This window comes from Aythya marila (genome assembly GCF_965140915.1).
Source record: "Aythya marila genome assembly, chromosome: 20".
Lineage (NCBI taxonomy): Eukaryota > Metazoa > Chordata > Aves > Anseriformes > Anatidae > Aythya > Aythya marila.
Window position 1 is genome coordinate 6,445,812 of NC_139061.1, and position 23,661 is coordinate 6,469,472.

Genomic DNA, 23,661 nt, shown 5'->3' on the forward strand with positions numbered 1-23,661 from the left:
AGCCGGGATTGGCGACGTCATGACGCGCCGGAAGCGGGAGCGCGGCTCGGAGCGGCGGGAGGATTCGGCGGTGGCGGAGCGCGACGGGAGCGGCGGCACCATGAGCGTGCGCCTCAGCGAGGGCGCCATCGCGGTGAGCGGCCCCCAGGCGGCCCCGAGCACCGGGACCGGGCGGGGGAACGCTTTTGGGACCCCCTGGGCCCGGTTCGGGTTGTGGGGGGGGTGCGAAGGTTGCGTGAGGCCTGGGGATGAGGGCTCGGGGCTGGGGGCGCGGCCCTGTGAGGGTGGCGGGGACCCGGTGCAGGCCCCGGCCCTGAGGGGAGCGGAGCGGGGCCGTGCTCTGAGGTGGTCCCGGCCCTCAGAGCCTCCGGGGGGGCCTTCTGGTTCCAGCCTGCCCCCGCTCGGGGTCTCCTCCAAGCACGCGTGGCGGTGGCAGCTCGCTGAGGTTCTCTTTTTCTCCTCTCCAGGCCATCATGCAGGGGGAGAACATCAAACAGCCCGTGCTGCAAGTCATCGTGAGTACTCCTGGCTGCCTCTTGCTGCTGGCGGGTTGGCGGTCAGCTTTGTTGCGGAGCCCAGTGTGGCTGACGTGCCCTCGATGTCGTTTAGAGTAATAGGTTTTGCGTGACTTGAGCTGTGCAGTTGGTAGCTGCTTTCAAGATATGCAAGTTCGCTTCGGCTATTAATTACAGAATGATTTGGGTTGGAAAAGACCTTAAAGACCACCTAACTCCAACCCCGTGCCGTGGGCAGGACGCCACCCCCTAGATCAGGTTGTCAAAGCCCCATCCAGCCTGGCCTTGGACACCTCCAGGGATGAGACATCCACATCTTCCCTGGGCAGCCTGTTGCGGTGCCTCAGCACTCTGACAGCAAAGCATTTCCTCCTAATATCTAGAAGGTTTCGATTCATGCTTTTGACAGGCTTCTGAGGAAATGAGCAGGAAGTAATGACCTGCTGTTTTCTCCATAGAATACACGGGCTATTGCTACAGGAAATGGGCCTCCTCGTTACCGAGTGCTGATGAGCGATGGGGTTAACACGCTGTCCTGTAAGTATGAAAAGCTGCTGTGAGATTTTTATAAGTGGGGCAGTACTGATGATGCTGAAGTTTCAGGTTTAACGTCACGTTGCATAGTGATGAAAGAAGTATTGGATGAGAATGCGGTGTAAACGTGGACTGCAGACTCTGAAGTGTGCAGCTGCATTTTAACACTCAGAAAAATTCCTTCTCTGGAACTTCTTTTGTGAGGTTTAAGCAATTAACTTGCTCTAGGATATAATCAAAGTGCAGAGATCTATATGTTTTTGTAACGCAGATTTTCAAAGTAATTATCTTGGTGTTTTTTTTTTTTTGTGATTTCTTTAATATGTTATCATCTTAAAGGTCTTTTCCAAAATAAATGATTCTGAAGTTTGGGAATAAATACAATTAAGTGTATGTTCAGTGTTGGTGACTCGTTAGCTGTTACACTGTTTTCTATGTGCTAGTTAACCAAGCAAATTGTAGGTCTAATGTAATGCTAGTAGACTGGCTGGAAAAGCGTACAGTTTTGGTAGATCCACTTAAGGCTGGCATGAGTAAATTGTTTCATCATATTTCTCCTATTTTTTCAGCCTTCATGTTGGCAACGCAGCTGAACTCTCTCGTGGAAGAGGAACGCTTATCAGCCCAGTGTATTTGCCAGGTTAACAGATTCATTGTCAACAGCTTGAAAGATGGAAGGTACGTACATTTCTTCAAGTAGGGTTCTACAAAAAGACAGGTGTGCTAGCAGGTGCTCTGTCCTGGGTGACTAAGCAAAGACCAAATCCTTTTGATTAGGATTATCTGAAAATAATAAATCTTTAGGGTGCAGGAGGGAAAATACACAGCACAGGCATTTCAAGGACGTGACTGCAGCAGGTGTATATGCGCCTAGCAAAGTGACTTAGTAATTGAAGACTTCCAATTAGAATACTCCAAATTGTGGTGGTTTCTTTTCAATTCACTAAAAACTACCTGATGTGGTAAAGAAACAGTGAAGATTTCGTGTCACTTTGGTGTTGTAAAATCTTTGGTCTGTTATGAGACTTTAAGAGAAGCGAGTTAGGCACAGTAAAATGAGAAGAGGTTTGAGTGAAATGATCGTCTAACAGCTGTGTAAGTCTGGGAGAACATGATTGGAGGTTCTGCATCTGTTTTTATTCCACAATTTTCTGGAGGGAACATAACTTCTTTTGAGGCAGGGAATGGATTCTCTTGTAAAATCTGTCATGGTTTTGATACTCTTGAAATGCTGTTTTTAGCCATTTTAGTGTGCCCATGCAGCCTGCCATCGGCTGTCCTTGATGAAACACGATACTTTTTCAAGCCTACTTGTGAATCACGAGAGGGTTAAGCTGACAGTGGAGAGCTTTTGTTTTCCACCTCCCTTGTACAAAGAAGCAGCCCCTAATGGTTGCTTCTGGTATCTGCGCAGGAAGGATACTCAGTCTGATAAACTTGCAGAGGGAGCGAAAGTCTTTTGTAATTGTCTATTTTGTGTTTGTAGGAGAGTGGTTATCTTGATGGACTTAGATGTTCTAAAAACTGCTGATATGGTTGGTGGTAATATTGGCAATCCAGTGCCGTACAATGAAGGTGAGTATCCTCTGTGAACAAATACCTCATCCAAACACACTATTTGTTATGATAGTCTTTCAGCTGTCTTTCTTTGCCTTTAAAAAGAAGCAGTCAAGCATGTTCAGCTTTCTTATGCCTCCAGCAGTAATGTCTGTATCTCAAAAATCCTTTCTGTTTGTGTAACAAGTCGGGTTTGTCCATATTTTCACAAACTCTGCACCTTGTCTCTAGCTTCAGTCTCTAAATGGCATTGAGAATTATCCATACCCTGTGATAGCATTGACAGGTCTTTATTATATGTTAGTGGTCTTTATATAGAGTTTCAGTAAGTATGTGAGAGCTGTTCAATATCTCTTTGTGATGAGTAACCAAGTAAGTTAGTTTTTCTTCTGTCTGGGAAGAAAATGTCAGGAGGAAGATGTAATAATGATCTATAAAACTAAGATGGCACGGAGCGGATGAATAAAGAATGACAAATTTCTTTTTTCTCTTCTGCATTCACTTGATGCTCTTTAGTTCTCATATTACCAGGTAGTGGTTTTAAAACAAAGGCTGTGCTACACCCCCAAACAGTGCATAGTTAAATTATGGAACATGCTGCTACATGAATTAGGTGCCAAAAATTGGCACAGGTTCAAAAAGCAATTAGGTTTAAAAAAAAAAAAAAATCCATTAAAGGCTGTTAAACATAACAATACATCCTCTGTGTGAATGTTAGGCTCAGGAAGCACTAAAACTTATATTGCTCGAAGTAGATAGATGAGATACCGTTAGGAAAACATGGCCAGCATACAGACTTCCCTAAGCATCTGGTCCTACACTGCCATCTGAAAAATGATGATGCTTTGGGTGGCCATTAAGCTGACCTCCCGTGAATCTTTTGCTTTCCCTTGCTTAAGTAACTGCATTCTTCATTTTCATGTGCTGACTTTACAGTTGTCAGGCAAACATTTTTCAGATTAGTATAATTTTTTCCCCCTGAGATGTTCAAAAGTATGTTCAGTTCTTGTAGTTCTCTTTCTTAAAAAGGGGGAGGATAATAAACACTCAAAGAAAATATTTGAACATCTCCAACATTGACGTACATACAGATAATGGCTGACATTTAATAGCAAATAGTTTTTTTCAGTGGATTTTTTTCATTTGTCTTTTTCCTGGTGGAATTGAATTAATTTATCGCTAAGAACTAGTGGCAGCAACTCTCTGTAAGATATTTTGGACAAATGGTGGTAAGTACGCTGCCATTCTGGTTAAAGATCTACTTAACTAACTGAAGTTGAAATTAGCTTTTGTTGCAAAGATGTCTCTCTTCATCAGCTGTTCTTTTTCCTGGGGAATTAGAGGTGCGTTTGTTAAATGAGCCTAAAGAATCCTTTGTTCCTTTGATAGTTACTTTGCTGATTGCTGTTTAAAAAATGTGTTGACATCTCAGATTTTATGATTTAATCCCACAGTTGCTGTAGAGACCAGGATTTTCAGAACACCTATTGAGCAGACTGTTTTGTCTCTTTCTCCCATTTCCCTTGCTTGTGTGATAATACAAGAGCATGTTTCGTGGGAACTGTATGGTGTTCTTCTCTTGTCCTACTGTTGCTTAGAAACAACTGGAAAGCTTCCCTCTTAGAGAACTGAGTTGCAAATATACCCTTAAGAGTATAACTTTTGGTAAAATTAAAATGATTTTGATCAAAGTTGTGTTCATTTGGACTTAAAAAAAAGTACTAAGCAATGAAGTATTCAAATCCTAAAGCTTTTGGAGATGGAAGTGTTATAGGTCTGTGATCACAGAAAGCATGAGCTTGCACTAGATGGTTAAGAGATGCCAAAATTGATGCAATGCATATTTTATTTTAACACATTATTCTGCAAAATTCATGCCTTTTTTTTTTTTTTTTTTGACATTAAATAAGGCTTCAGTTATGGAAGACAGCGGTAGTTTAGATTAGGTATGCTTAACCTATCCTTTATGCTCTGCAAGGCTGCCTCATTTGTCATGAAAGCCTTTGTAAAATGACAGAGGTATATCTGAAGTTGCAGGGTCTGTAAGCTTTTGTGTATGTATCGAGGGCTGATACTTGTGATGAATGCTCAGCTAATGCAGAATGAGTTTATAAGAGCACTTTGTTTTTTTCCATCAAAAAAAGAAAAGTTTTTAGTCCTACTTTTCATCTTTCTTTAAATGCAGATCTCAAATTGCTCGACCTAGGATTAAATGCTATTCTTTCCTACCACAGTAGGACCCAGAGAGTGAGAAGATGCCTTTTGCCACTTTACGCTTGAGCAGTAGGTGGTTAATCTCCCTAACAAGGAAGCTGGAGATGCAATCTCTGTAATACACACCATAAAAACTTTTCAGGCGGCGTTTCATAATAGTATTATAGAAAATTAAGATTGAGCAGTTTAGTTCTTTGTAGAAAGCTATATGGTAATGTTATTACTGTCATTAATCTCATTGAAATTACTCTGATGTTGGACTTCATTCTTACTGTAACAATTACTTGCTACTTATGTTTAATTTCTGTCATTAATCTTTCAGCATTGAAATGCTTGTATACTTATACGTTTGCTTGAACTCTTCTTCCTTCCTGCTCTTCCCACCATTGCCTTTTGGTGTGCATTTTTTCAAAGTGTGTTTTCCTCCTCTTCCTCCCCTGTGCTGCTGCTCGGTTCTGGAACAGGTCTTCGGTCATTATGGCCCTATAGCAAGACCTCTTGGTGACAGTGGTTGGAGCCATAAGACTACTGCTGTACTGCTCTTACATTAGACTGGGCTAAGCTTAGCTCTGGTTTGACTAACCTGATATACATAGCAGAAATATGATCAGGTATTTTACGTGGGGGTGTTGTTTTTTTCCTTTTTTTTTTCTTTCAGCTTCTGCTAATAAAAATTAACAGCAAAAAACAAGCAGAGGAATTGATTTTTTCTGAGCAACCTCAGTGATCTGTAGGGCACCAGCCACTACAAGTCATAGTTTAGGAGTCCCTCGACTCCAAAAGCAAGAAAATCGGAGAGATTTTGTCTGATTGTACGTTTGAACACGTGCACAGATCTGTTGTTGTATTCTTAATGTGCTGAGAAATGCCAGGCTTTGGGTAGGCAACCGGTAAAGCATGATTTTGTGTTTCATAATATACAGGTATACTAATAGTGTGGTTTTTAAGCTTATTTTATCTTTTGTATTAAAATGTTTTTTTTCCTAGGATTATTTGAAGCAGAAGTAAAAGGAAGTCTCTTATTGTTTCATATACACGTTCCTGTTCTTCTTGCAAATTCTTTCCCTACTCAGACGTATTTTCTCTTAAGTGGTTTGTTTGTGTTTTTTTTCCTTCCTCCCCTCTCATACAAAATGAATTTGGGGTGTAGCACTGACTGGGTCCTCTGAGTAAGTGAGGCAGCTGAATGAGGGTGAAATTTGGTTTCTCCATCTAGCGGATTCTGCAGTAAGTGCACGTTGCTGATTGACGTCACTCAGTTGCTAGGGCGACTCCTGTCACCGTTTCACTACTGTGGCTACTGCGACAAGCAAGGAACGGACTGGTTATGTGCAAAGACCTTGTTTTGGGTATTTTCTTAAATCTTTTTTTGGATTAAAGATACCTAGAAGGTTACCTCTGTAGGCTATGCAAAGTCAGGCTATGCAACACTATGCAACATCAGGGTCTCCTTGTGTTGAATGCGCTCCTTTACTGTGCTTCTGTGCTATCCTTTCTTGCCATTCTGCTCTGGGATTCTCTACTTCTGTTCCTTGTGATAACCTTCTTTTCCACTTTCCCTGTCTATCTTGCTGTTCACACACCCACATCAGGGGGGACTTTGCCTGCTCAGGCCTAGGACTTCCTGCAGTCTGGTGGCTTAAGGAGGGGTTAGTTGGGTGCAAAGAGACAAAAATGTTGTGTATTTACTAATCTGGAAGCAAAATATTGTAGGAAAGTAATTATTTCTGTAAAGTAAGCCAAATTTTTGGGTTTAGTCTTCTAATGTACAGTTTTTCTATATATGTCACTCTGCTCTTTCTTGTAATTTATCATTGGTGTAATGCAAGTAAAAGCCCTGGAATCTACAAACATGTACGATATGTGCTTACTGTGGCATGTTGTATCCCAAGAAGGGACTGGTGAATGTGGAAATGATGACTTCCTCACCCCTATGTTAAATTTCTTCATTTTTGGAAATAAAACGTAGCAGCTGTTTTCTTTGTCTTGCGTTAACTGCAGGTTTGACTTCATCCAGTGTTTTCTGGGTCCTCTCCACATTTTAAGAAGGAATTCTACTGTTTTTTATCTTGGCTGTTAGGTAGTAGCAGAAACTACCTGTCAGAGCAATAGAAGCCTATAAAAACTGAGAAGTTGTCAAGATTACTTCAGTGCTGTCCTTTTAAATATCTGTCAACCCTGAATTCTTCTCAAGTAGAAAGCAGTTGCTTGAGGAAAGAGATCTGACTGAAATTCCTCCATGTAAATACCGTTCAACAGATAGTTTGCTACTGCTGTGCCTTATAGCACCTGAATTTTAGCATGTGTTCTGTGTTTAAAATTTTGTTTTCATACAAAACTTATTACTTCTTAGAAAGGCTTAAGGGTAGTTTTAATTACTGTGCTCCCTGCTGTACTAAATGACCTCTTTCCATTTGATTACCAGGGCAGGGGCAGCAGCGTTCCTCAGCTCCAGCAGCAAATGCAGCAGCCAACAAACCACAGCAACAAAATGGCAATGTGTCAGTAGCAGGTAAGAATAATGTTGGGCAAGAATTCTGGTTTCTGCTTGTGCACTACAAAACCACAGCTTAAACTTTAAAAAAAAAAACTTTCTATAGTAATGTTCTACAAGAAATTAATTAGACTAACCTGTAGCTTGGAAAGGTGAATTATCTCAAGAGCCTGCTGTATATTTGAATTAAGAAAATCTGTCCCTGTTTCTGCTCTTGTCCAAGAAAGGAGAGGGGATGTAACAAAGAAAAGGAGGAAAAAAGAGGGGAAGCAACTTTGACAAAGCAGTGTAAACCAAACATCTAGTCCAAGGCAATTTTGTGTTCTTGAAGTGGTGCTCTCTGGACACCCAACTAGGCTACAGTGTGGAGCTGAGTAAAAGCTGTTTTTATCAGTGCTGAGCTATTGAGGCCAAACAGTTTAGGTGGTGCAGGACTGAAATTAATTTGATAGTACATCTATAAATACAATGTTTTGATCAAGATTTTAAATAGCAAGTTGCTGAAAAAGGCAGTTGATATAAATGTCAGCCTGTAGACTTATTTTTGAAATGAAGTTGTCAAAGTCCTAGCTCTCGGTACTGCTTAACTTGTCTGTATTCTTTATGCAGGTGTTTAAATACTATTATTTTTTTTAAATATTAAATTTTAACATTTGCTTACTCCAGCAGAAAACAAGTTTTTCCTTTCTGTGTTTCAAGCTGGTGATGAAAGCTCTACATTGATACATCAACAAGATTCTGTTTAGAATTAGCAGGATTGCCGCATATCAGGAGACTGGTTGTAGGGGTACAATATCTTAGTTGTTCCCCCGAGTGGTGTAGATCCAAACCTTCATGTGCTGCATTGTAGAAAATGTACTGCTAACTGTTTTTTTCCCACTTAGACTGTGTTTAGCTGGCTCAGGGCACTACTCCATTTCCAGTGTAAGCACTCTAAAAGTCTGAGTGTGTTTTTTCTGTGGCGGTTTGTAGCCTAAAAAATACTTGTGACCAGGAGAAGAAGTGATTCAACAAACTTTCAGTGCTATAAGGACACCACAGAGTTCTTGAATGCGTTGGTGTTAACCTCCCTTTTGTCTGTGTGGCTGAAATTCTGCATGCTTTGTTGTTTGTTTCTTTTTTTTTAATTCGTTTTTTTTTCTGAAAGGTCCTCCCGCTCCAAAGTACCATGCTCCCTCAAACCAGTTCAGTAAAGCGAGTGCTCCCAGCGCAATGAAGACACCAGGGGGATCTCAGGCTAAAGTAGTGCCGATTGCCAGCTTGAATCCATACCAATCTAAGTGAGTTTTAATGGTCTGCCAGGTATTAATCAATGTCACAGGCATGAAGGAACAACTTCTTTTTGCTTTATCATCCTTACAGAGATGTCTGAATCTCTGTTAAATCGTTCTTCATTAAGTTTTGACTTTATCAGTTAACCTGGGGAGGGGTGCAGGAAGGGTGGGGGAACAAAACAAAAAAACACACACTACAGAAACAACTGTACAGTTTTTTTTTATTATTTCATCAACACTGACAATGTGAGATTTGCCTTTCCATTGTCTTGGTGAAGCTGCCCTGCTGAGCTTGATAGGTTTTTAATATTTTAGTCAAAAATCAATTGACTTTTCTTTTTTCCTAAAGTGACCTTCTTTTTGATAAGTTAATGACAAAACAGCTCAGTAAGCTATTCACTTCAGCTACTGTTCTGTTGAAAAGCATGAGGATGTAATTATTTTGTGAATGACATTTTAAAGTTATGCAAACTGATTTGATTACCTAAGTTAAATGCAAATCCTATAATTGGGCTCTTGAGTTCTAACATGGCTATTCAGAACAGGCAAACTGCTCTACGAGAAGTGTACCCTGAAAAAGTAAAAGATTTGAGGCCTGCTTCTATGCAGAAGGATTGTTCACTGCTGTATTGTACTAGATGTTTTATGCTTGGCTTTGTTGTTGCTTTCTATACAACTTTCTGCCTTTAATGGTCGAGGCCATTAAAATAGAAAAGCAGCAGAAAGGCAGGTAGAGTTGCTGAGGTGCAGTGGAAAAATTCTGTCTTTTAAATAGTGACATCCCAGTTCCAAAGGTTGGTAAATCCAGTCTCTTCTAAAAATGAAAGAAAGAAAAAAAGAAAAAAAAACATAAAAGAGGATGTAGAACTTTTTTATTGCACAATTTCAGGTGGACCATTTGCGCTCGTGTTACCCAAAAAGGCCAGATCCGCACATGGAGCAACTCCCGCGGGGAAGGAAAGCTCTTTTCTATAGAGCTTGTTGATGAAAGTGTAAGTGTTATGTGTTGAGAAAAAGATAATGTATGCCAGATGCTGATGAACTCTTTATAAAGACAGAATAGAGGAAATAAAGTGTATTACAGAAAATGTTTTTTATGACGACCGAAGTTCATATTCCTATATTCATTAACTTGAGCATCAGTGATCCAGTTCTTATCCAGAATGAAGTCTTGAATTTATGACATTACTGATTATTTTTCATCAAAGTCTATTCTATACTGTGTGACTCAATCTCTGCAGCCTCAAAATACGGTTGTTTAGGGAAACTGACAACCTAATACTTACGTTTATCATGTTTTCCTTTAGATTGAGAATGATATCTCGTCCTTACTTAGTTACATGTTACAGAACAAGGAGTGAGAGGAGCATTGCCTCCAAGTTATAAGCTTTCATTTTCGCAAGGAAATCAGAGTATAAATTATTGTAATACTAGGAAATTTCATCTGTGGTTTGTTTGGGGAATGGTATCTGGTTAATCTAACTAAACTCGCAGTTTATCAAACCTCTTATCAAATTACAGAGTTCTGTCATGAAAACAAGATTCTGCAAGATTATATTTAGTGTAAAATGTGAGGTTAATAATGCAACGTGTTGTCACCAGCCATTTGTTTTCTCTGCATACTGTTAGTACTCTTTTTTGTTTTGTTTTTAAATTTATCTATTGAGTTTATAATTGCTATTAATTGTAATTTAAGGACTTGCCATCATGCATGAGTAGGAAGTATCATGGTAGACCTGTGTGCTAACTTGTAGAGCTAGGTGATTTATTTGAACTTTTTCTCTCCTGTAATGACAATTAATGCCAGTTTTAGGTGTACCTGTTCAAAGGTGTGCATATGATGGCAGTTCTTTTTGCATTTTATTTTGGAACTCTAGAGATGCTAATGAGACTTGAATATGAGATGTGATGGTCAGGTGTAGAATATGCTGTTCTAGCTAGAACTACAAATCCGAGGAGAATGGTGTTTTTTTCTCAAATGCCTGGAGCTAGCCTGGCAACCCACACTGTGCCTGTAGAACTGATGCCACTTAACAATGTGAAAGCTTTATTTTTTATTTACTTACTAATTTTCATGCTGAATTTCAGTTCTTACCAACTCTCCTGTTTTTTTCCAGGGTGAGATTAGAGCTACTGCGTTCAATGATCAAGCAGACAAGTTCTTTCCTCTCATTGAACTGAACAAGGTACAGTAGTACTGTGCTTTCATGGACTGACATGAGCTAGAAAAGAGGAGCTTCAGTGTAGCAAGGATTTTTAAAGGTGAACGCAATCCATTTTCTCTGTCTGACTTCCAATAACATCCTCTGTTTCATTGCTTTCTCCTCTAGGTATATTATTTTACCAAAGGAAATTTGAAGACTGCTAACAAGCAATATACAGCTGTTAAGAATGACTACGAGATTACATTCACTAATGAGACTTCAGTTGTGCTCTGTGATGATGCCCAGCATCTTCCATCTGTTCGGTTTGAGTTTGTATCCATCTCGGAGTTGGAGAACACACCCAAAGACTCAATTGTCGGTCAGTCTAAGTAGCGAAATGGCGAACTATAAGGCTTTGAAATTTTATTTTTGTCGCGAATACTGGGGGAGGCAGTGAGCAATACAATGCTTTGACTGTTTTGATCTCTTGAGTGAAATTAGCCAGTGGTGGTTGCCATTAAAAATGCCTTGGGTAATTATACTGTTAAGCAGTCTTTATCCTATTCTGCTAACAATGTGTAGTGATTTCTATGCAAACTTGTGCTTCAAACTAAAGGCAGTAAACGATACTTGTTTATTGTAGTATGATTGTTGTTTTCCACAGAAAAGGGTTGAAGGAAAAATGTCCTTGCTCAGCACGTGTGCGTTTCATACCTTCCATGGTCTTGCTTGCTTTCGCTATCTAATTATCTTTGTAGTGATTTTGGCATAATTCATTGCATCCAAGTCCAAGTTGCATGACTGTTTTGGCTTGCTTTGTGAAGTATTGGAGGTTTGTTTTTCTGTAATTTGTTGGGCAGAGTACTCCGGAAAAATCAGAGGCTTGGGTGGGGGCGAGGGTTCTCAGGTTTCACAAGCACAAGATGCATGTGATTCAGAGGCATTCAGCTAGGAATTTTAAAGGTAGATCTCTCATGTTCAATAAGGGATAATGTCAGGGAGTTCAAAGGGCATGGCATTACCTCTTATTGCCCAAACATGCGACTTCCCAGGACTCACTGGATGTTTTGCATTGGAAGGGACCTCTAGAGGTCATCTGGTCCAACCCCCAAAACTTATCCAAGTTGCAGTTTAAGGCCTAGGGGGCTGCAGCGAGGGCACTAGCTGGTTGCTTGCTTGTGGCTGTCATTTTGAAACCCCTCGCTTGAGAGACTTCTTAACCAGCAGGGATCAGGAGCTGAAGTCCTTTGGCAGAATGTGATGGAAAGAGATCTCTAATGTGGCGAGGCTTGAATTTATGAATATCTTAATGAATTTGTCAACAAAATTAAAGCACTGAAGAATTTTGTAGTAGAGCGTTCCTGCCATAATACACTTAGTTTCCGTATCAGATTTGATTTGAATAGGGAGCAAGGATATTACAAGGTAAAAATCTGCCACTAGGAATGAATTCTTCTCTTGTGGTCTTGTATTTCCCAATTGTGACCCGTGAGCATCTCTAACTAAATTGTAACTCTTTTTCAGATGTAATTGGAATCTGTAAGAGCTATGAAGATGTCACTAAAATTACAGTGAAAGCTAGCAATAGGGAAGTATCAAAGAGGAATGTGCATCTGATGGATACATCAGGGAAACTGGTGACAGCTACGCTATGGGGAAACGAGGTATGTGCTCTCTTACCTGTTCTTAAGCAAACGTTCCTTTGTGTAGGGTGAGGAAATGCACGCTGTTGTCATCTGAGATGGGCATAGCACTGAGACAGAGTCCTGGGTGTTTGAGGATCGGGGCAGAAAGAAGGTGAAAGACTGTCTGGTTTCACTCAGGTGTGATGTTCTTAACCTTTTTCTGACAAACTGCTGACATGATCTGACTAATGTGTTCTGAACAACTGCAGACATTATGTCTCAAGCCCAAAGACTGTAGATAACAGACTTCTGGTTTAGAAAAGAATACGAGTTGTAGTTTGATTATCGGAAAGCCTGATGGCTACGGCTGTCTCGTTTGAGGTGAATTTTATTCTTAGGGTGGGATACTTGTTACCTTGCATAAATCCCTGCTTAACTAGGGGGTTGAAAGGCTGTATCCCAGACTAAGAGTTTAAAATGTCAGGGTTTTGGAACTGGAAGATTGTGTGGTTGTAGTAAAATGCTCCTTTACCACTGGAAAACAAAGTAATTTGTCAAAAGGATAGTGTAGATTCTTAGGGATTTAGATTCTGGTCTATAAAACGGGAGTGATCCTGCCAGCTTGGCGGCGATGCTTTGTTGCTAAATGATCAAGTAGGTGGCTAAACATTAACCCTCTGCTGGTGGAAATGAAGTAAACTGAGGTTCAGTACCACAGAGTTTTGAGGTTGAACCAGCTTGTTACAGGAGAGGTTACCAGTGATGAATTTCTTGTGTAACTCTCAAGAGATCAGCGAGATCTGCATTTTACAAAGTTAAATCTTTTCACTCGTAGAGATAACAACAAGCATTAAGGGAAAGTGACTTACAGCCTGCAGCTGGTACACTTAGGGTTAGAATCTGTATCTGCCCAATAACAGTCATTGCCCTAACTGCCAAGCTGTTGGGTGTTATTTTGTATCCCATGGATACAGTGAATGCTTCTGTTAACTCTAGCTCATTTGTGGTCTTTAAGCACATGATCCTCTCCTTGCTCATTAAGTGGTGTGGGGTCCTGAAAATCTATACCTTTCAAAGCCTCTCTAGTGCCAAGAGGTTCTTTGTTAGTGTCAGACTTCACTCGGATAACAAACTGATGGCAACTGGACAGCATTAAAGCAGCTTTATGAGATTAAAAACAGAAAATGGAAAGTTGAGAAAAAGTGTTTGGTCAGCATACCTATGCTTCTACTTTTTAAGCTGTAGTAGAAGAGACGTGATTGGCTCAGTCAAGCCAAGTGAGTTGTTTGATGTCCCAAAGAGTGTGATCTGACCAAATAACCTCTGTTCGGAGAAACTTCCATTCCCATAACCCATCTCTGTTTCTAAAATCCTTGTGTAAAGCTCCCAAAGGAGGAGAGCAATCCATTTTCTCCAAACCAGTGGTGTACAGCTCCAGCATCAGTATAGAGTTTCTCCAGTTCCCCGAGAAATGGAGTATTAGGATTGTTAGCTGCGTTTTCATAAATTTCTAGTGGTATTTTTGAAAACCATACCTCCCAAATATGGTAAGATAGTTTGATTTAGATTTTGTCTTTTGTCATGATCCATGAATTATGACCAGAAGTTCAGTATCTCTACAGTAGTGTACTTACTAATGCTTTTTTTTTTTTTCTGCACATGCAGGCTGACACATTTGATGGTTCTAGACAACCTGTGGTAGCCATCAAAGGAGCCCGAGTCTCTGATTTTGGTGGTAGAAGCCTCTCTGTCCTGTCGTCGAGTACAGTTGTTGTCAACCCTGATACCCCAGAGGCTTTTAAGCTTCGAGGATGGTATGACTGTGTTTGTGTTGGTTCATTTCAGCCTGCTGTGAAGTATTCATTTTATTGTTTGTCTGAATTTGAGCAGTCTGTAAAGTACTGAGGAAGGGGAGCAGATGGTATGGGTTCCGTAGGAGTAGTGCACGCTGACCCAAAGCCTTGCGAGGCAGCGTGAAATCAGACTTTTGACCAACTCTACTTTGAGTAACTAGCTGAGAGAACGGTATTTATTTATTTATTTATAGTAGGCTTTTTCCACTTTATGTGTACTCTGTTAGTATGTACTGGAGGAACTGTTGACTTCTTACAGTGTCTCTTCCTTATCAGATATTTTTCAGATAGCAAAATAGTTTCAGATAGTTTTGCTGTTGTCAGGAAAACAAAATGATTTCTTAGTGCTTCATTACTGCTTGTAGAGTAGGTAGTTGCTAAATTGTCTGCTGCAGCTCCTAGCACAGTGAGACGTGGTGTATGTGCTAATGGGGTGAAGTCCCTGCAGCATCAGGTTTTGTGAATCCTGAGTTCACGTTCTGGCTAAATCCTTCAAACACGGATAAAATATTTGTGTTGGCATTCGCCATTTGTCAGATTGAGCAGTGCTTCAGTACTTCAGAGGGTTGTTGAAGATGAAATTGATTGTGGGTCTTAGCTATTGCTGTCATATTTTAATTATGCTCAGTTTCTGAGTCCTTTTGGTGTGTTTCTTAAATCATAGAAAACGCCTGAATGGGATGATAGTACAATCCTTTTCTGAAAAGGAGTGCTTTCTTACTTTAACACAGGAGGCATAATTTGTTCAATGCTATTTTCTTTTTCTTTTGAAGCTGCTGCAAAGATAATGGTACCGTGTAATTTAATTTTAATTATGGAAATATCTTGATGCCCTTAAATCTTGTTATCTGCCTGCCTTTAAGAAGCGTGCAGTGCGTGGTTTGACCACTAGCTGGCAAACAAATTGCAGTTATATAGAACAAAGCTGTCCTCCTTTTGTGGGTTTATAAAATACTGTGCTAATTAAGTCAGAGTATTAACTTATTCTGAAATGCTATTTTTGTTTGCAATATACACAAATTACTGTAATTGTTTCCTTTGCAATCATTGATTTTTAAAAAAGAAAAAAAAATCCTGCACGTATTAAGTACATGAAACTAAACGTAAGCTTTTGATAAGTCTGCATGGTCTGCTATCCAAAAATAGAAGTGCATCTTTGTGGTTCCAGGTTTGACTCCGAGGGGCAGCTTCTGGAATGCTCCTCGATCTCTGATGTAAGAGGCTCAGCACCTGGGGTGAACACCAACTGGAAAACTTTGTATGAAGTCAAAGCTGAGAACTTGGGACAAGGAGATAAGGTAGAGCATGGCAGCTGAATGCAAGCCTTGTGTGTTGGAGAGGGGGATAACAAAAAGCTTTTTGGAAGTGTCACATTGTTGAGCAATACGTGCTTACTCTGTAGCTGTTTTTTAAGAGCTGAATCCAGGTTCATTGCTGATGTTGCAACATGATCCTTTGTTTGCAAGAGAATTCTGAGCCTTGCGTAAATAGTAAAAAATAGTCTACCCCAAAGATGTTTGCATCTTTGCAAATGTATATAAATAGCACGAGGTATTATAGGAGGAACAGGTGCATTAAGAGGAAGTGGTTTTCAAGGGTGCACGCTAGTTCAATAGAAAAGCTAGGAATAAGACCCACGGCTCTGGCATTCCAGTTCAGCAGCCTCTCTAGGCTTAAACTGCTCCTTGACTGGTTTAAAAACATTTTTGTGTTTCAAACTTAAGTGCTAAGCCATTCAGGATACAGAAGAACTTTTATCTAAGCACAAAACTTTACCTGTAATTCAGCGGTTTTCTGTGACATTTCTTGCACATGCTTCTTAATCAACCTCTGTTGATCTGTTGAAAGACTTGACTGTGGTCTTAAACCATTAGGATGATTATTTTACCGTGGCGAGTGGGTATTTTTGTTCTGTGGGCTATAGTTTAATCAAACGCTTATCTGTAATACTACACAGTAGGCTTTCTGTTTTTTGTACTGACTCCCAAAAGAAGCATAGGAAAGTGCAGAATCTTAATCCTGTGAAAAAGTAGAGATTTGAACGGACACAATGGAAAAGCAAATATGCTTTATCTAAAGAAAACCTGGCAATCAGAGTTTCCCGCAATGGAAACACAAAATAATCTTGCTGTAGAGACTTTGTTTAACATAATGGAAGCCTGGAAATGATTGCAACAGAGGGGTTGATTTACAGTTTCCCAATAATCCATAGCTGTTAAGCTTTCTAATCTTAAATATCCAAGTATGGGTGCCTTGCTTTGTAGTTAATTCAGAATTGGAAAACATTTGAGTGTTTTGAGGCTAATGTTGCACACTCACTCTCCTAGGCGGATTATTTTAGCTGTGTGGGCACAGTAGTACATCTGCGCAAAGAGAACTGTATGTACCAGGCCTGTCCCTCTCAGGATTGCAATAAGAAAGTGATAGACCAACAGAATGGACTGTATCGTTGTGAAAAGTGTGATCGTGAATTCCCCAATTTCAAGTACCGCATGATGCTTCTGGTAAGTACGTGGACTAGAGGAGCCCGGTGCTTTTCGCTGACTGCTTTCCCCGGACAGTCCAAGTTGAAATGTTTTGCAAGAACGGGGTCTTAGAAGTGCTGTTTGTCTATAAAGTGCCTGTGGATGAGAGGATATTTAAACGGCTTGTATGCTGTACCTAGGTGAGGAATGTTTCATTGAGCTGATTAGCAGTTTGTTTTCCTAGTGCTCCAATTAAAAGCTTTTCTCTTTGCCAAAAAGTTGATGCTAGCTGAGTTGATGCTGGTTTCCAAGTGTACTATGCAGTGCAGAGTACAGATGGCCTACGCCTCTTCAGTAGTGAAGATAAACTGAAGTAAAATGGCATTTCTGGAGAGCAGTAATTGCACTTTTACAGCTGCTACCTATATTTAGTACATTTTTTTGTAGGTATTGTTCTGTCTCATGCTTTAATGGAGCCTGCTTCAGAGAGCTGTCTGTGGATTATTGTGATGCCCGCTTATCCCATAAGCGTTGAACCTTTTTCTGTTTTACATTATAAATTAGAGTTGTAGCTGCTGCTTAGAAATGCTGTGCCAGGTGGGCACGCAGAGAAAGGGGAACCATCCCTGCAATCTCACTAAAACATACACTGCTTCTGAATAATTTCTAGCAGATAACTTCTAGGAATACACGCACTACTTAACATAGCAGAGCCCCTCTCAGGGAATATAAAGGGAATACAGAGGTTAAAATTGTGGCCTTCAGAAGAGTTTCTCCTATTTTCACATTCCTAATTGTTAAAGCAGCCTCATATACAAGGCTAGTACTTGATCTGTTTACTGCTCTGTCTTGTCCTTGAACGTTTTGGTAGTTGTCTCATAGCACGGTACACGTATTTATGCTCCAGTTCTCGTGTCTGTACTAAGTAAATGCAGGCTGCAGTCTTGCTGGTGTCACCCTTGGATGCTACCATTCTGGGCTACCTGTTCTTGTACACAGCCCATCAGTGGCAGAGGAAAGGAACTGAACATACATCATTGTGTCACGGGAAAAGACCAACAAGATCATAATAGTAAACAAAGTGCTATCGATATTAACTTACTTTAAATGACCATGACGTTCTATGGAGCTCTTTTAAAAAGCAAAATAATATGTCATTGTCTTCAGCCCTGGTTATGGAAAGTACCGATGGTGCGTGAGGCTTTTTAACTGTGAAATAAATCTCTCTCAGACTGTTGTACTTAAATATTAGGCAACTGGGGGATATTGTTTTTTGTCTGCTTAATTTGTTTGTTTTTGTTGATTTAGGTGACCATTGCAGACTGTCTAGAGTATCAGTGGGTGACTTGCTTCCAAGACACAGCAGAATTCATTCTTGGGCAAAGTGCTGCTTTCCTGGGAGAACTGAAGGAAAAGGTCAGTCGGCTAGCTTATTAAGTCTTTAGTAAATGTCTAGAAGTTGATCTGTATTTTATACATCCCGTTGTTAGGCAGCCCTCAAATTTCCTGCTTTTTCTTATCGTACCGGTAAGGAAGTATTCTTGAGACATTGAATTAGAAGGAAACTTGGAGAAAGATGCAACGTGCCCGCAGAATACGAGTGCTGATCCAGCAGAGAGTGTGGTCTCTATGTGCAGACGTACAGAACTCCTAAGTTGAGACATGGCAAGGGCGTTGGATTATGTTCACATAGTTTCAGCAGAAATTAATAGCATTATTAAAACAAATTGAAAAGGCCCACTGGAAGAAAGGGATAATCTGCATCATCTGACAAGAACACGATCTTGCCCATTCTCTGAGCTGATGGGCCAACTCAGGGGTCTGGTGGCCAGAGATTTCCTCCAGATGTTAGGCTTCAGAATCTTTTGCAAGTTCACAAATCATTGCTTCTCCATAGTCTGAAGTTCTTGGCAGGGACTTTACTCTTCTCAGAATTATTTTCCATGGGCCATCTGCCTGGAGAACAGAGATTTGCCTGGTTTTCCCCATAGTTTGCTCCCACAATCAGTCCATCTACCTCTGAGCTCTTTTGACTTTTAAGCTGAAGATCAGCCTGTCCTTATCACCTGGACCTTGAGAGACAGCTGGCTGCTTGTCAGCCCTCAAGGTTGTAGTGCTATTGACAGCTTTAACACATTGACTACAGTTGAAAGGACAGGCTGTTTTATCATTGTACCTAGATTGGAAGGATATGTGAAAAACTGTTTTAGCCATGAATACTAACAGCGTTATTTCTCATGTGTTCCAAAAAATTGTTTACAAAACCAAAAAGTTCCAGAACGCTTTGTATGTATCTTTTTAAGTAGGCAGGAAGCTTTTTGAACTAATGTGTGTTTGCCCTCTTCTGAAGGCTCTTTTTTTTTCACCAAGTATTACCAGAAACTTTGTGGGCAATACAAAAACTATGACTTTTAAAATAGGTCATTTGCAGAGATGCTTAAGTAATCTTTCTTTGGCAGATTAGAACAGTTTTTAAGGTGGCTGTAAGCCATTAAACACTAACAGACAGTATTTTCTTCCCTCTGTCTCTGTGCTTCTCTGCTGCATTTTCATTTCTTCCTACCAAAATAATCTCTTCTTGCTTTTAGTTGTCTACTATATAAAATCTGTGTGGTTTTATTTCGTAATGATGTGGAAAACAGATTAAGTTCTTGAATTGTATATGAACACTGCTGTGCTTCCAGGCTAAGGCTATAGTATGATTGATATTAGGGCTCCATGGATATTCCAGATGTTGGTTAACCTATTGGTTGGTTGTGGGAGGAAATGAGCCAGAAGGGATTCTTGAGGCTGTAATCCTTATTGTCCCGAGATGCTGTTGTAGACCTCATCCATTTCTACGAAGTGGGGCTAGTTTTCCTGTAATTTACATACAGGAATGGTGTTTGGAAATTTCCTGCACTTTTATTCTGTAAGGTAAGTGGCACAAAGCTTGTGGTTGTTAGATGCTGAAACTTTTGTGGTATCCTGAAGGCTGGACACCTCTGCTCTGTAGGAAGATGTATTGCTATGGCATTCTAATTAGATGTGCCTACACTTCTGAATTTCCATTTTCAGACATTCTTAACTTGTCAATATTTTCTTAGTTCAGTCATGCTTAATGTCTGCTAGAGTTCAAACAAAATTTCTTAGTCACTTCTAATGCTGAAGAGAGTGGGGAAGGAGAGACAGCAGATCCTATGTAACAATACAAACATGTAATGTCTTTTGAAGAGCTGTCTAATGGAAATGGCCATGGATAGAAAATGGAGTATTATATGGAATGAGCCCTTGAGCAGGAATGCTTTGTGTTCCAGGAGAAATTGGTTTTGATTTGACACTTTTATGAGCTTTAAAAACGGTACTCGATGCATTTTCAGTAAGCTTATCTTAGTGTTTTTTCTCTGAAGACCTCATCCAGTGCCCTGTGAAGTTGGTGGAAGTCAACTGCTTACAGGGTGTATTGAGTCCACGTACAGCCATGCCGTGCTAAGCATAGATGTGCATGCAAGGTCTTTCATCTCCTTCTCTGCCGTACTTGTTATGAAAGGAGGTAATGCAGAGCAGCAGTGACTGGTGTGCTAACAGCATTTTCCGCTCACTAATGGTCCGTGTAGTTTGTGGCAGAGGTGGAAACAGGAGCCAAACACTTCATAAAGCGAGCTTTCTCATCCTCTAATCCATATGATGGTCACAAGAAAGGGTTTTCAATATTCAGGAAGCATATGCTGAAATGTTGCAGTCTGCAGCTGGCTACATGTTCTCCTTCATTTGTTGTACCTTCCTAAATCTTAGAAGAATCACCCTGTAGTGTAAAAGAGGGCCGCATGCTTTAAAACCAGCAGTTTTCATACTTGAAATGTGAGTGAAACTGAGGTGGGTTCAGCTCTGGACCAAATGCTCTGTCACCTTCTGGACTGACTGATCAAGTCAAGTGCGTTTGGTAGAGAGCTGTGATGGTAATTGCATGTCTGTATCATCACGGGGCAGCAGGATTTTGGTGGAATGTCAGCGAAGATTTTATAATGCGTTTTTACAAAAATAAACTTTTTTTCCATGGTCTTCACAACTTGTCTAATTCTTTTCTACTGTTTTGACAAATTGTCTGTAATAAATGATGATTATGTTTAGTATTCATATGGTAATTAGAAGTAGCTTATGCTGTAAATGTGACATGGTCTTCTAGTGGTTATAAAAGCACTTTCAAAACATGCATCCACTTTTTATGGAGCATCCTCTTAAATAGGTCTGTCAGGATGTGAAGGATACATACAACCTTGATGTATAAGCAGAGGAGCTGAATGCTTAATAAGACAATTAATAGGGAAGTAGTTAACTCTGTCAGTGTCTGATTGTTGCAGAGCATCAGAAATAGCCAGTTAAGCTGCGTGAGAGAATCTTATGCAGATTTATAATGTTTTCGTTCTGTATTTCTGGATGCAGGCGCACTGCAGCTATACATTGTTTTGTTTAGGTTGCTAAAAAGATTTTTCACTCTGAACTAAATTTTCTCTCAAAAAACTTTAAGCTATTGTTTTGGCATCTAAAATTTGATGGAAAATTCAGGTCTGCGTGCATGATCCAGTTAGTTCCAATATTTTGCCAATATCAGCAAGAGATGAACTGTTCTGAAAATTCCTGGTACTACCAGAAGCTTGGGTGACTGCAGCTGATGTGTCTTTTGTCCTTCTTGCAGAATGAGCAGGCATTTGAAGAAGTCTTCCAAAATGCCAACTTCAACACGTATGAGTTCAGGATCAGAGTAAAACTGGAGACTTACAATGTAAGTATCCTCCAAAATGCAAATAATGTAGCATATGGCTTTTGCAGTTTGACTTGCCTCCATAAGAGATGGCTTCCTCCTCTTATGTTTGTGCAGAGAAGTTTCCTAAGGTACTTGCTCACAGCAAATACTGTCAGCCTTGGTCACTGGAGGAGGGGACTGCCTTTAAAGCTGCTCCCTCTCAGGTTCCTCAAATCTGGCTTGTAGCCAGAGTGTGGCTGCTCTGGGAGTCAGGTTTGCTCACCTAGCTAACCCTGGTACCAAGAACAGTGAGGGCAGGAGGAGGTTAGAACTGAGCATTCTTTTGCTGAGCACTCTTTGCATGCCATTTTTCTCTTTCACAGGACGAATCCCGTATTAAGGCTACAGCAATGGATGTCAAACCCGTAAACTACAGAGAATACAGCAAGAGGTTGATCGCAAACATCAGGAGAAATGCTCAGCTAGGATGAGAAGGCTGCTGCTAATTCATCAAAGCTAAAACTTGCAGGAAGAACTCAAAGAGAGGATGTTACACTGACTTTTTCCTTACCCCATGTATGACAATTTGGCATTAGTTATACCATGCATGGTAGTCCAGCGTAGTGGGCTAAGTGATTTAATTCATTTCTCTGAAGATAAGCCCCTGGTGACTAAGAGTGCACTGAAATGGCCATGATGCTGGAGACTGTTGTGGTCTATTAAACTGTGACAGTGCTAAAGAGGATTCTCTAGACAGATTGTCAGTATCTTTAGACAAAGCACTCAGAATGTCTGAAGTAACTTTGCTTTCTCTCTGTACGTAAAGCTGAATTATATAACCACTGTGTCGTCTTTGCAAGGAAGTAGTGACAACCGTGGCACTTGGACTTGTTCAGCAGAGGGTAGGAGGAAGAGCATCATGCAGCTTTCAGACGTGGACGAAGGCGAACAGGTCTATTAGCACAAGTTAGTTCTTTTCTGTAGAATTCAAAGGCTTTCTTTTTCCACAGGTGCCATGCAGTTGTTAATGCTTGGAATGGCAATATGGTAGAATTATTAATCAAAGACATATCTCTTATATCTGAAGAATATCCTTCCTTCAGGGTTTAATAGACTGAGTCAGATGGGTCTGATATTAATCAAAATTGTCTCTTCTGAGGAAGGCAGATAAGCATTGACTCTCCATCCCCCAGGGAAATCTAGGCAACTACAAAGCATTGCTTTAGTTTTCACTTCAATTAATACTATAGGTTTTTGACTGATTTAGCGCACTTTTCCTGCCCGTATATATTTTGTATGTCTGTATGTTCACTTTCTTTAGTTGTATTTGTAATGATGTTAATCAGAAACAGGTCTTTCAAGGGGGGGGAGCTTTGTTTGAATAAACACTGTTTAATTCCTGTGTAGTGAATTTTGCTTTCTTTGAACACCAAAGACTTCTCGTTACTGGAAAGCAATTAATTAGCTTTCATAATAAGCATTCACTTGGGGGAGATGTTACCTTATTACAAACTCTAAGGTTAGAGTGAAGAATGGAGAGACTTCTTTGCCTGATGTTAACAGCATGGAAATGCAGTGATATTTTCACCATTTCTGTGCCTGAGAATGCTGATGAGCTGGCACTTCTGGGATTTTTATTGACGTTTACACAGCAGTCTAAAACTAACCAGGCTTTGAGATTTGTTCAGACATAGAGCTAGTACAGAAAACAGTAATTATGCTACTGGGCTTTTCAGTCAGCAGAGCATGCTAGCTCTGTGTGCTCCTAATCACATTAATTATGTGTTCCCTGGCTGCAGCTCACAGCTTGGCATTTGCTGCACAGCTCCAAGCATCCAGGCAATACTGCAGTGGGTCGCTGGTAGCAAACCTGAAATTTTATTTATTTATTTTGCGCCGTAGAGCGCTGTTTCTTCACGTATTCATGTGGTGCCCTCGTTTCCTGTTTGTCATCTTTAAGTCTTTATGTTTAGGAGCTGTAAATGCCACTTCCATTGATGGACATGAAGGACATTATCCTAGGCCCATTAATTGCACAAACAGCCCCTTCTTTTTTGGATCCTGAGGATCATGACTGGGTTCTTCTGCTGATGCCTTGATTTTTTTATTGAAGTATTTGTTCCCTCTGACCTTGCTTATAAAGCATTGACTAGAAAATTACAGTCTTCAGCGCGGATCCGGACTGACAAATGGTAGGTTAGCGGTGATAATCTATCTTTCCACTCTGCTAACCAGTCTTCTAGTTCTGCTCCTCCCTTTCTGT

General features: G+C 40.3%; 1 protein-coding gene across 1 annotated transcript; it reads left to right on the top strand.

Annotated features, from left to right (window-relative positions):
• The first annotated feature begins 46 nt into the window (after positions 1-46).
• RPA1 (replication protein A1) lies at positions 47-22,800 on the top strand. The gene is made up of 17 exons (XM_082776664.1): positions 47-133; positions 468-515; positions 974-1,052; positions 1,619-1,727; positions 2,536-2,624; positions 7,246-7,332; positions 8,462-8,594; positions 9,478-9,580; positions 10,706-10,774; positions 10,919-11,111; positions 12,257-12,396; positions 14,023-14,171; positions 15,379-15,508; positions 16,538-16,714; positions 17,984-18,091; positions 21,351-21,437; positions 21,782-22,800. Exons 1-17 carry the CDS (start codon positions 101-103, stop codon positions 21,887-21,889), a joined length of 1,842 nt encoding a protein of 613 aa, XP_082632790.1. The 5' UTR covers positions 47-100; the 3' UTR covers positions 21,890-22,800.
• The last annotated feature ends 861 nt before the right edge of the window (positions 22,801-23,661 follow it).

Bases quoted from the DNA above. Each gene is read 5' to 3' on its own strand.
- RPA1 (XM_082776664.1), top strand. From the start codon at position 101: ATGAGCGTGCGCCTCAGCGAGGGCGCCATCGCG. The intron at 10,775-10,918 runs GTACAGTAGTAC...TTTCTCCTCTAG, and splicing joins CTCTCATTGAACTGAACAAG to GTATATTATTTTACCAAAGG. The intron at 16,715-17,983 runs GTAAGTACGTGG...TTGTTGATTTAG, and splicing joins AGTACCGCATGATGCTTCTG to GTGACCATTGCAGACTGTCT.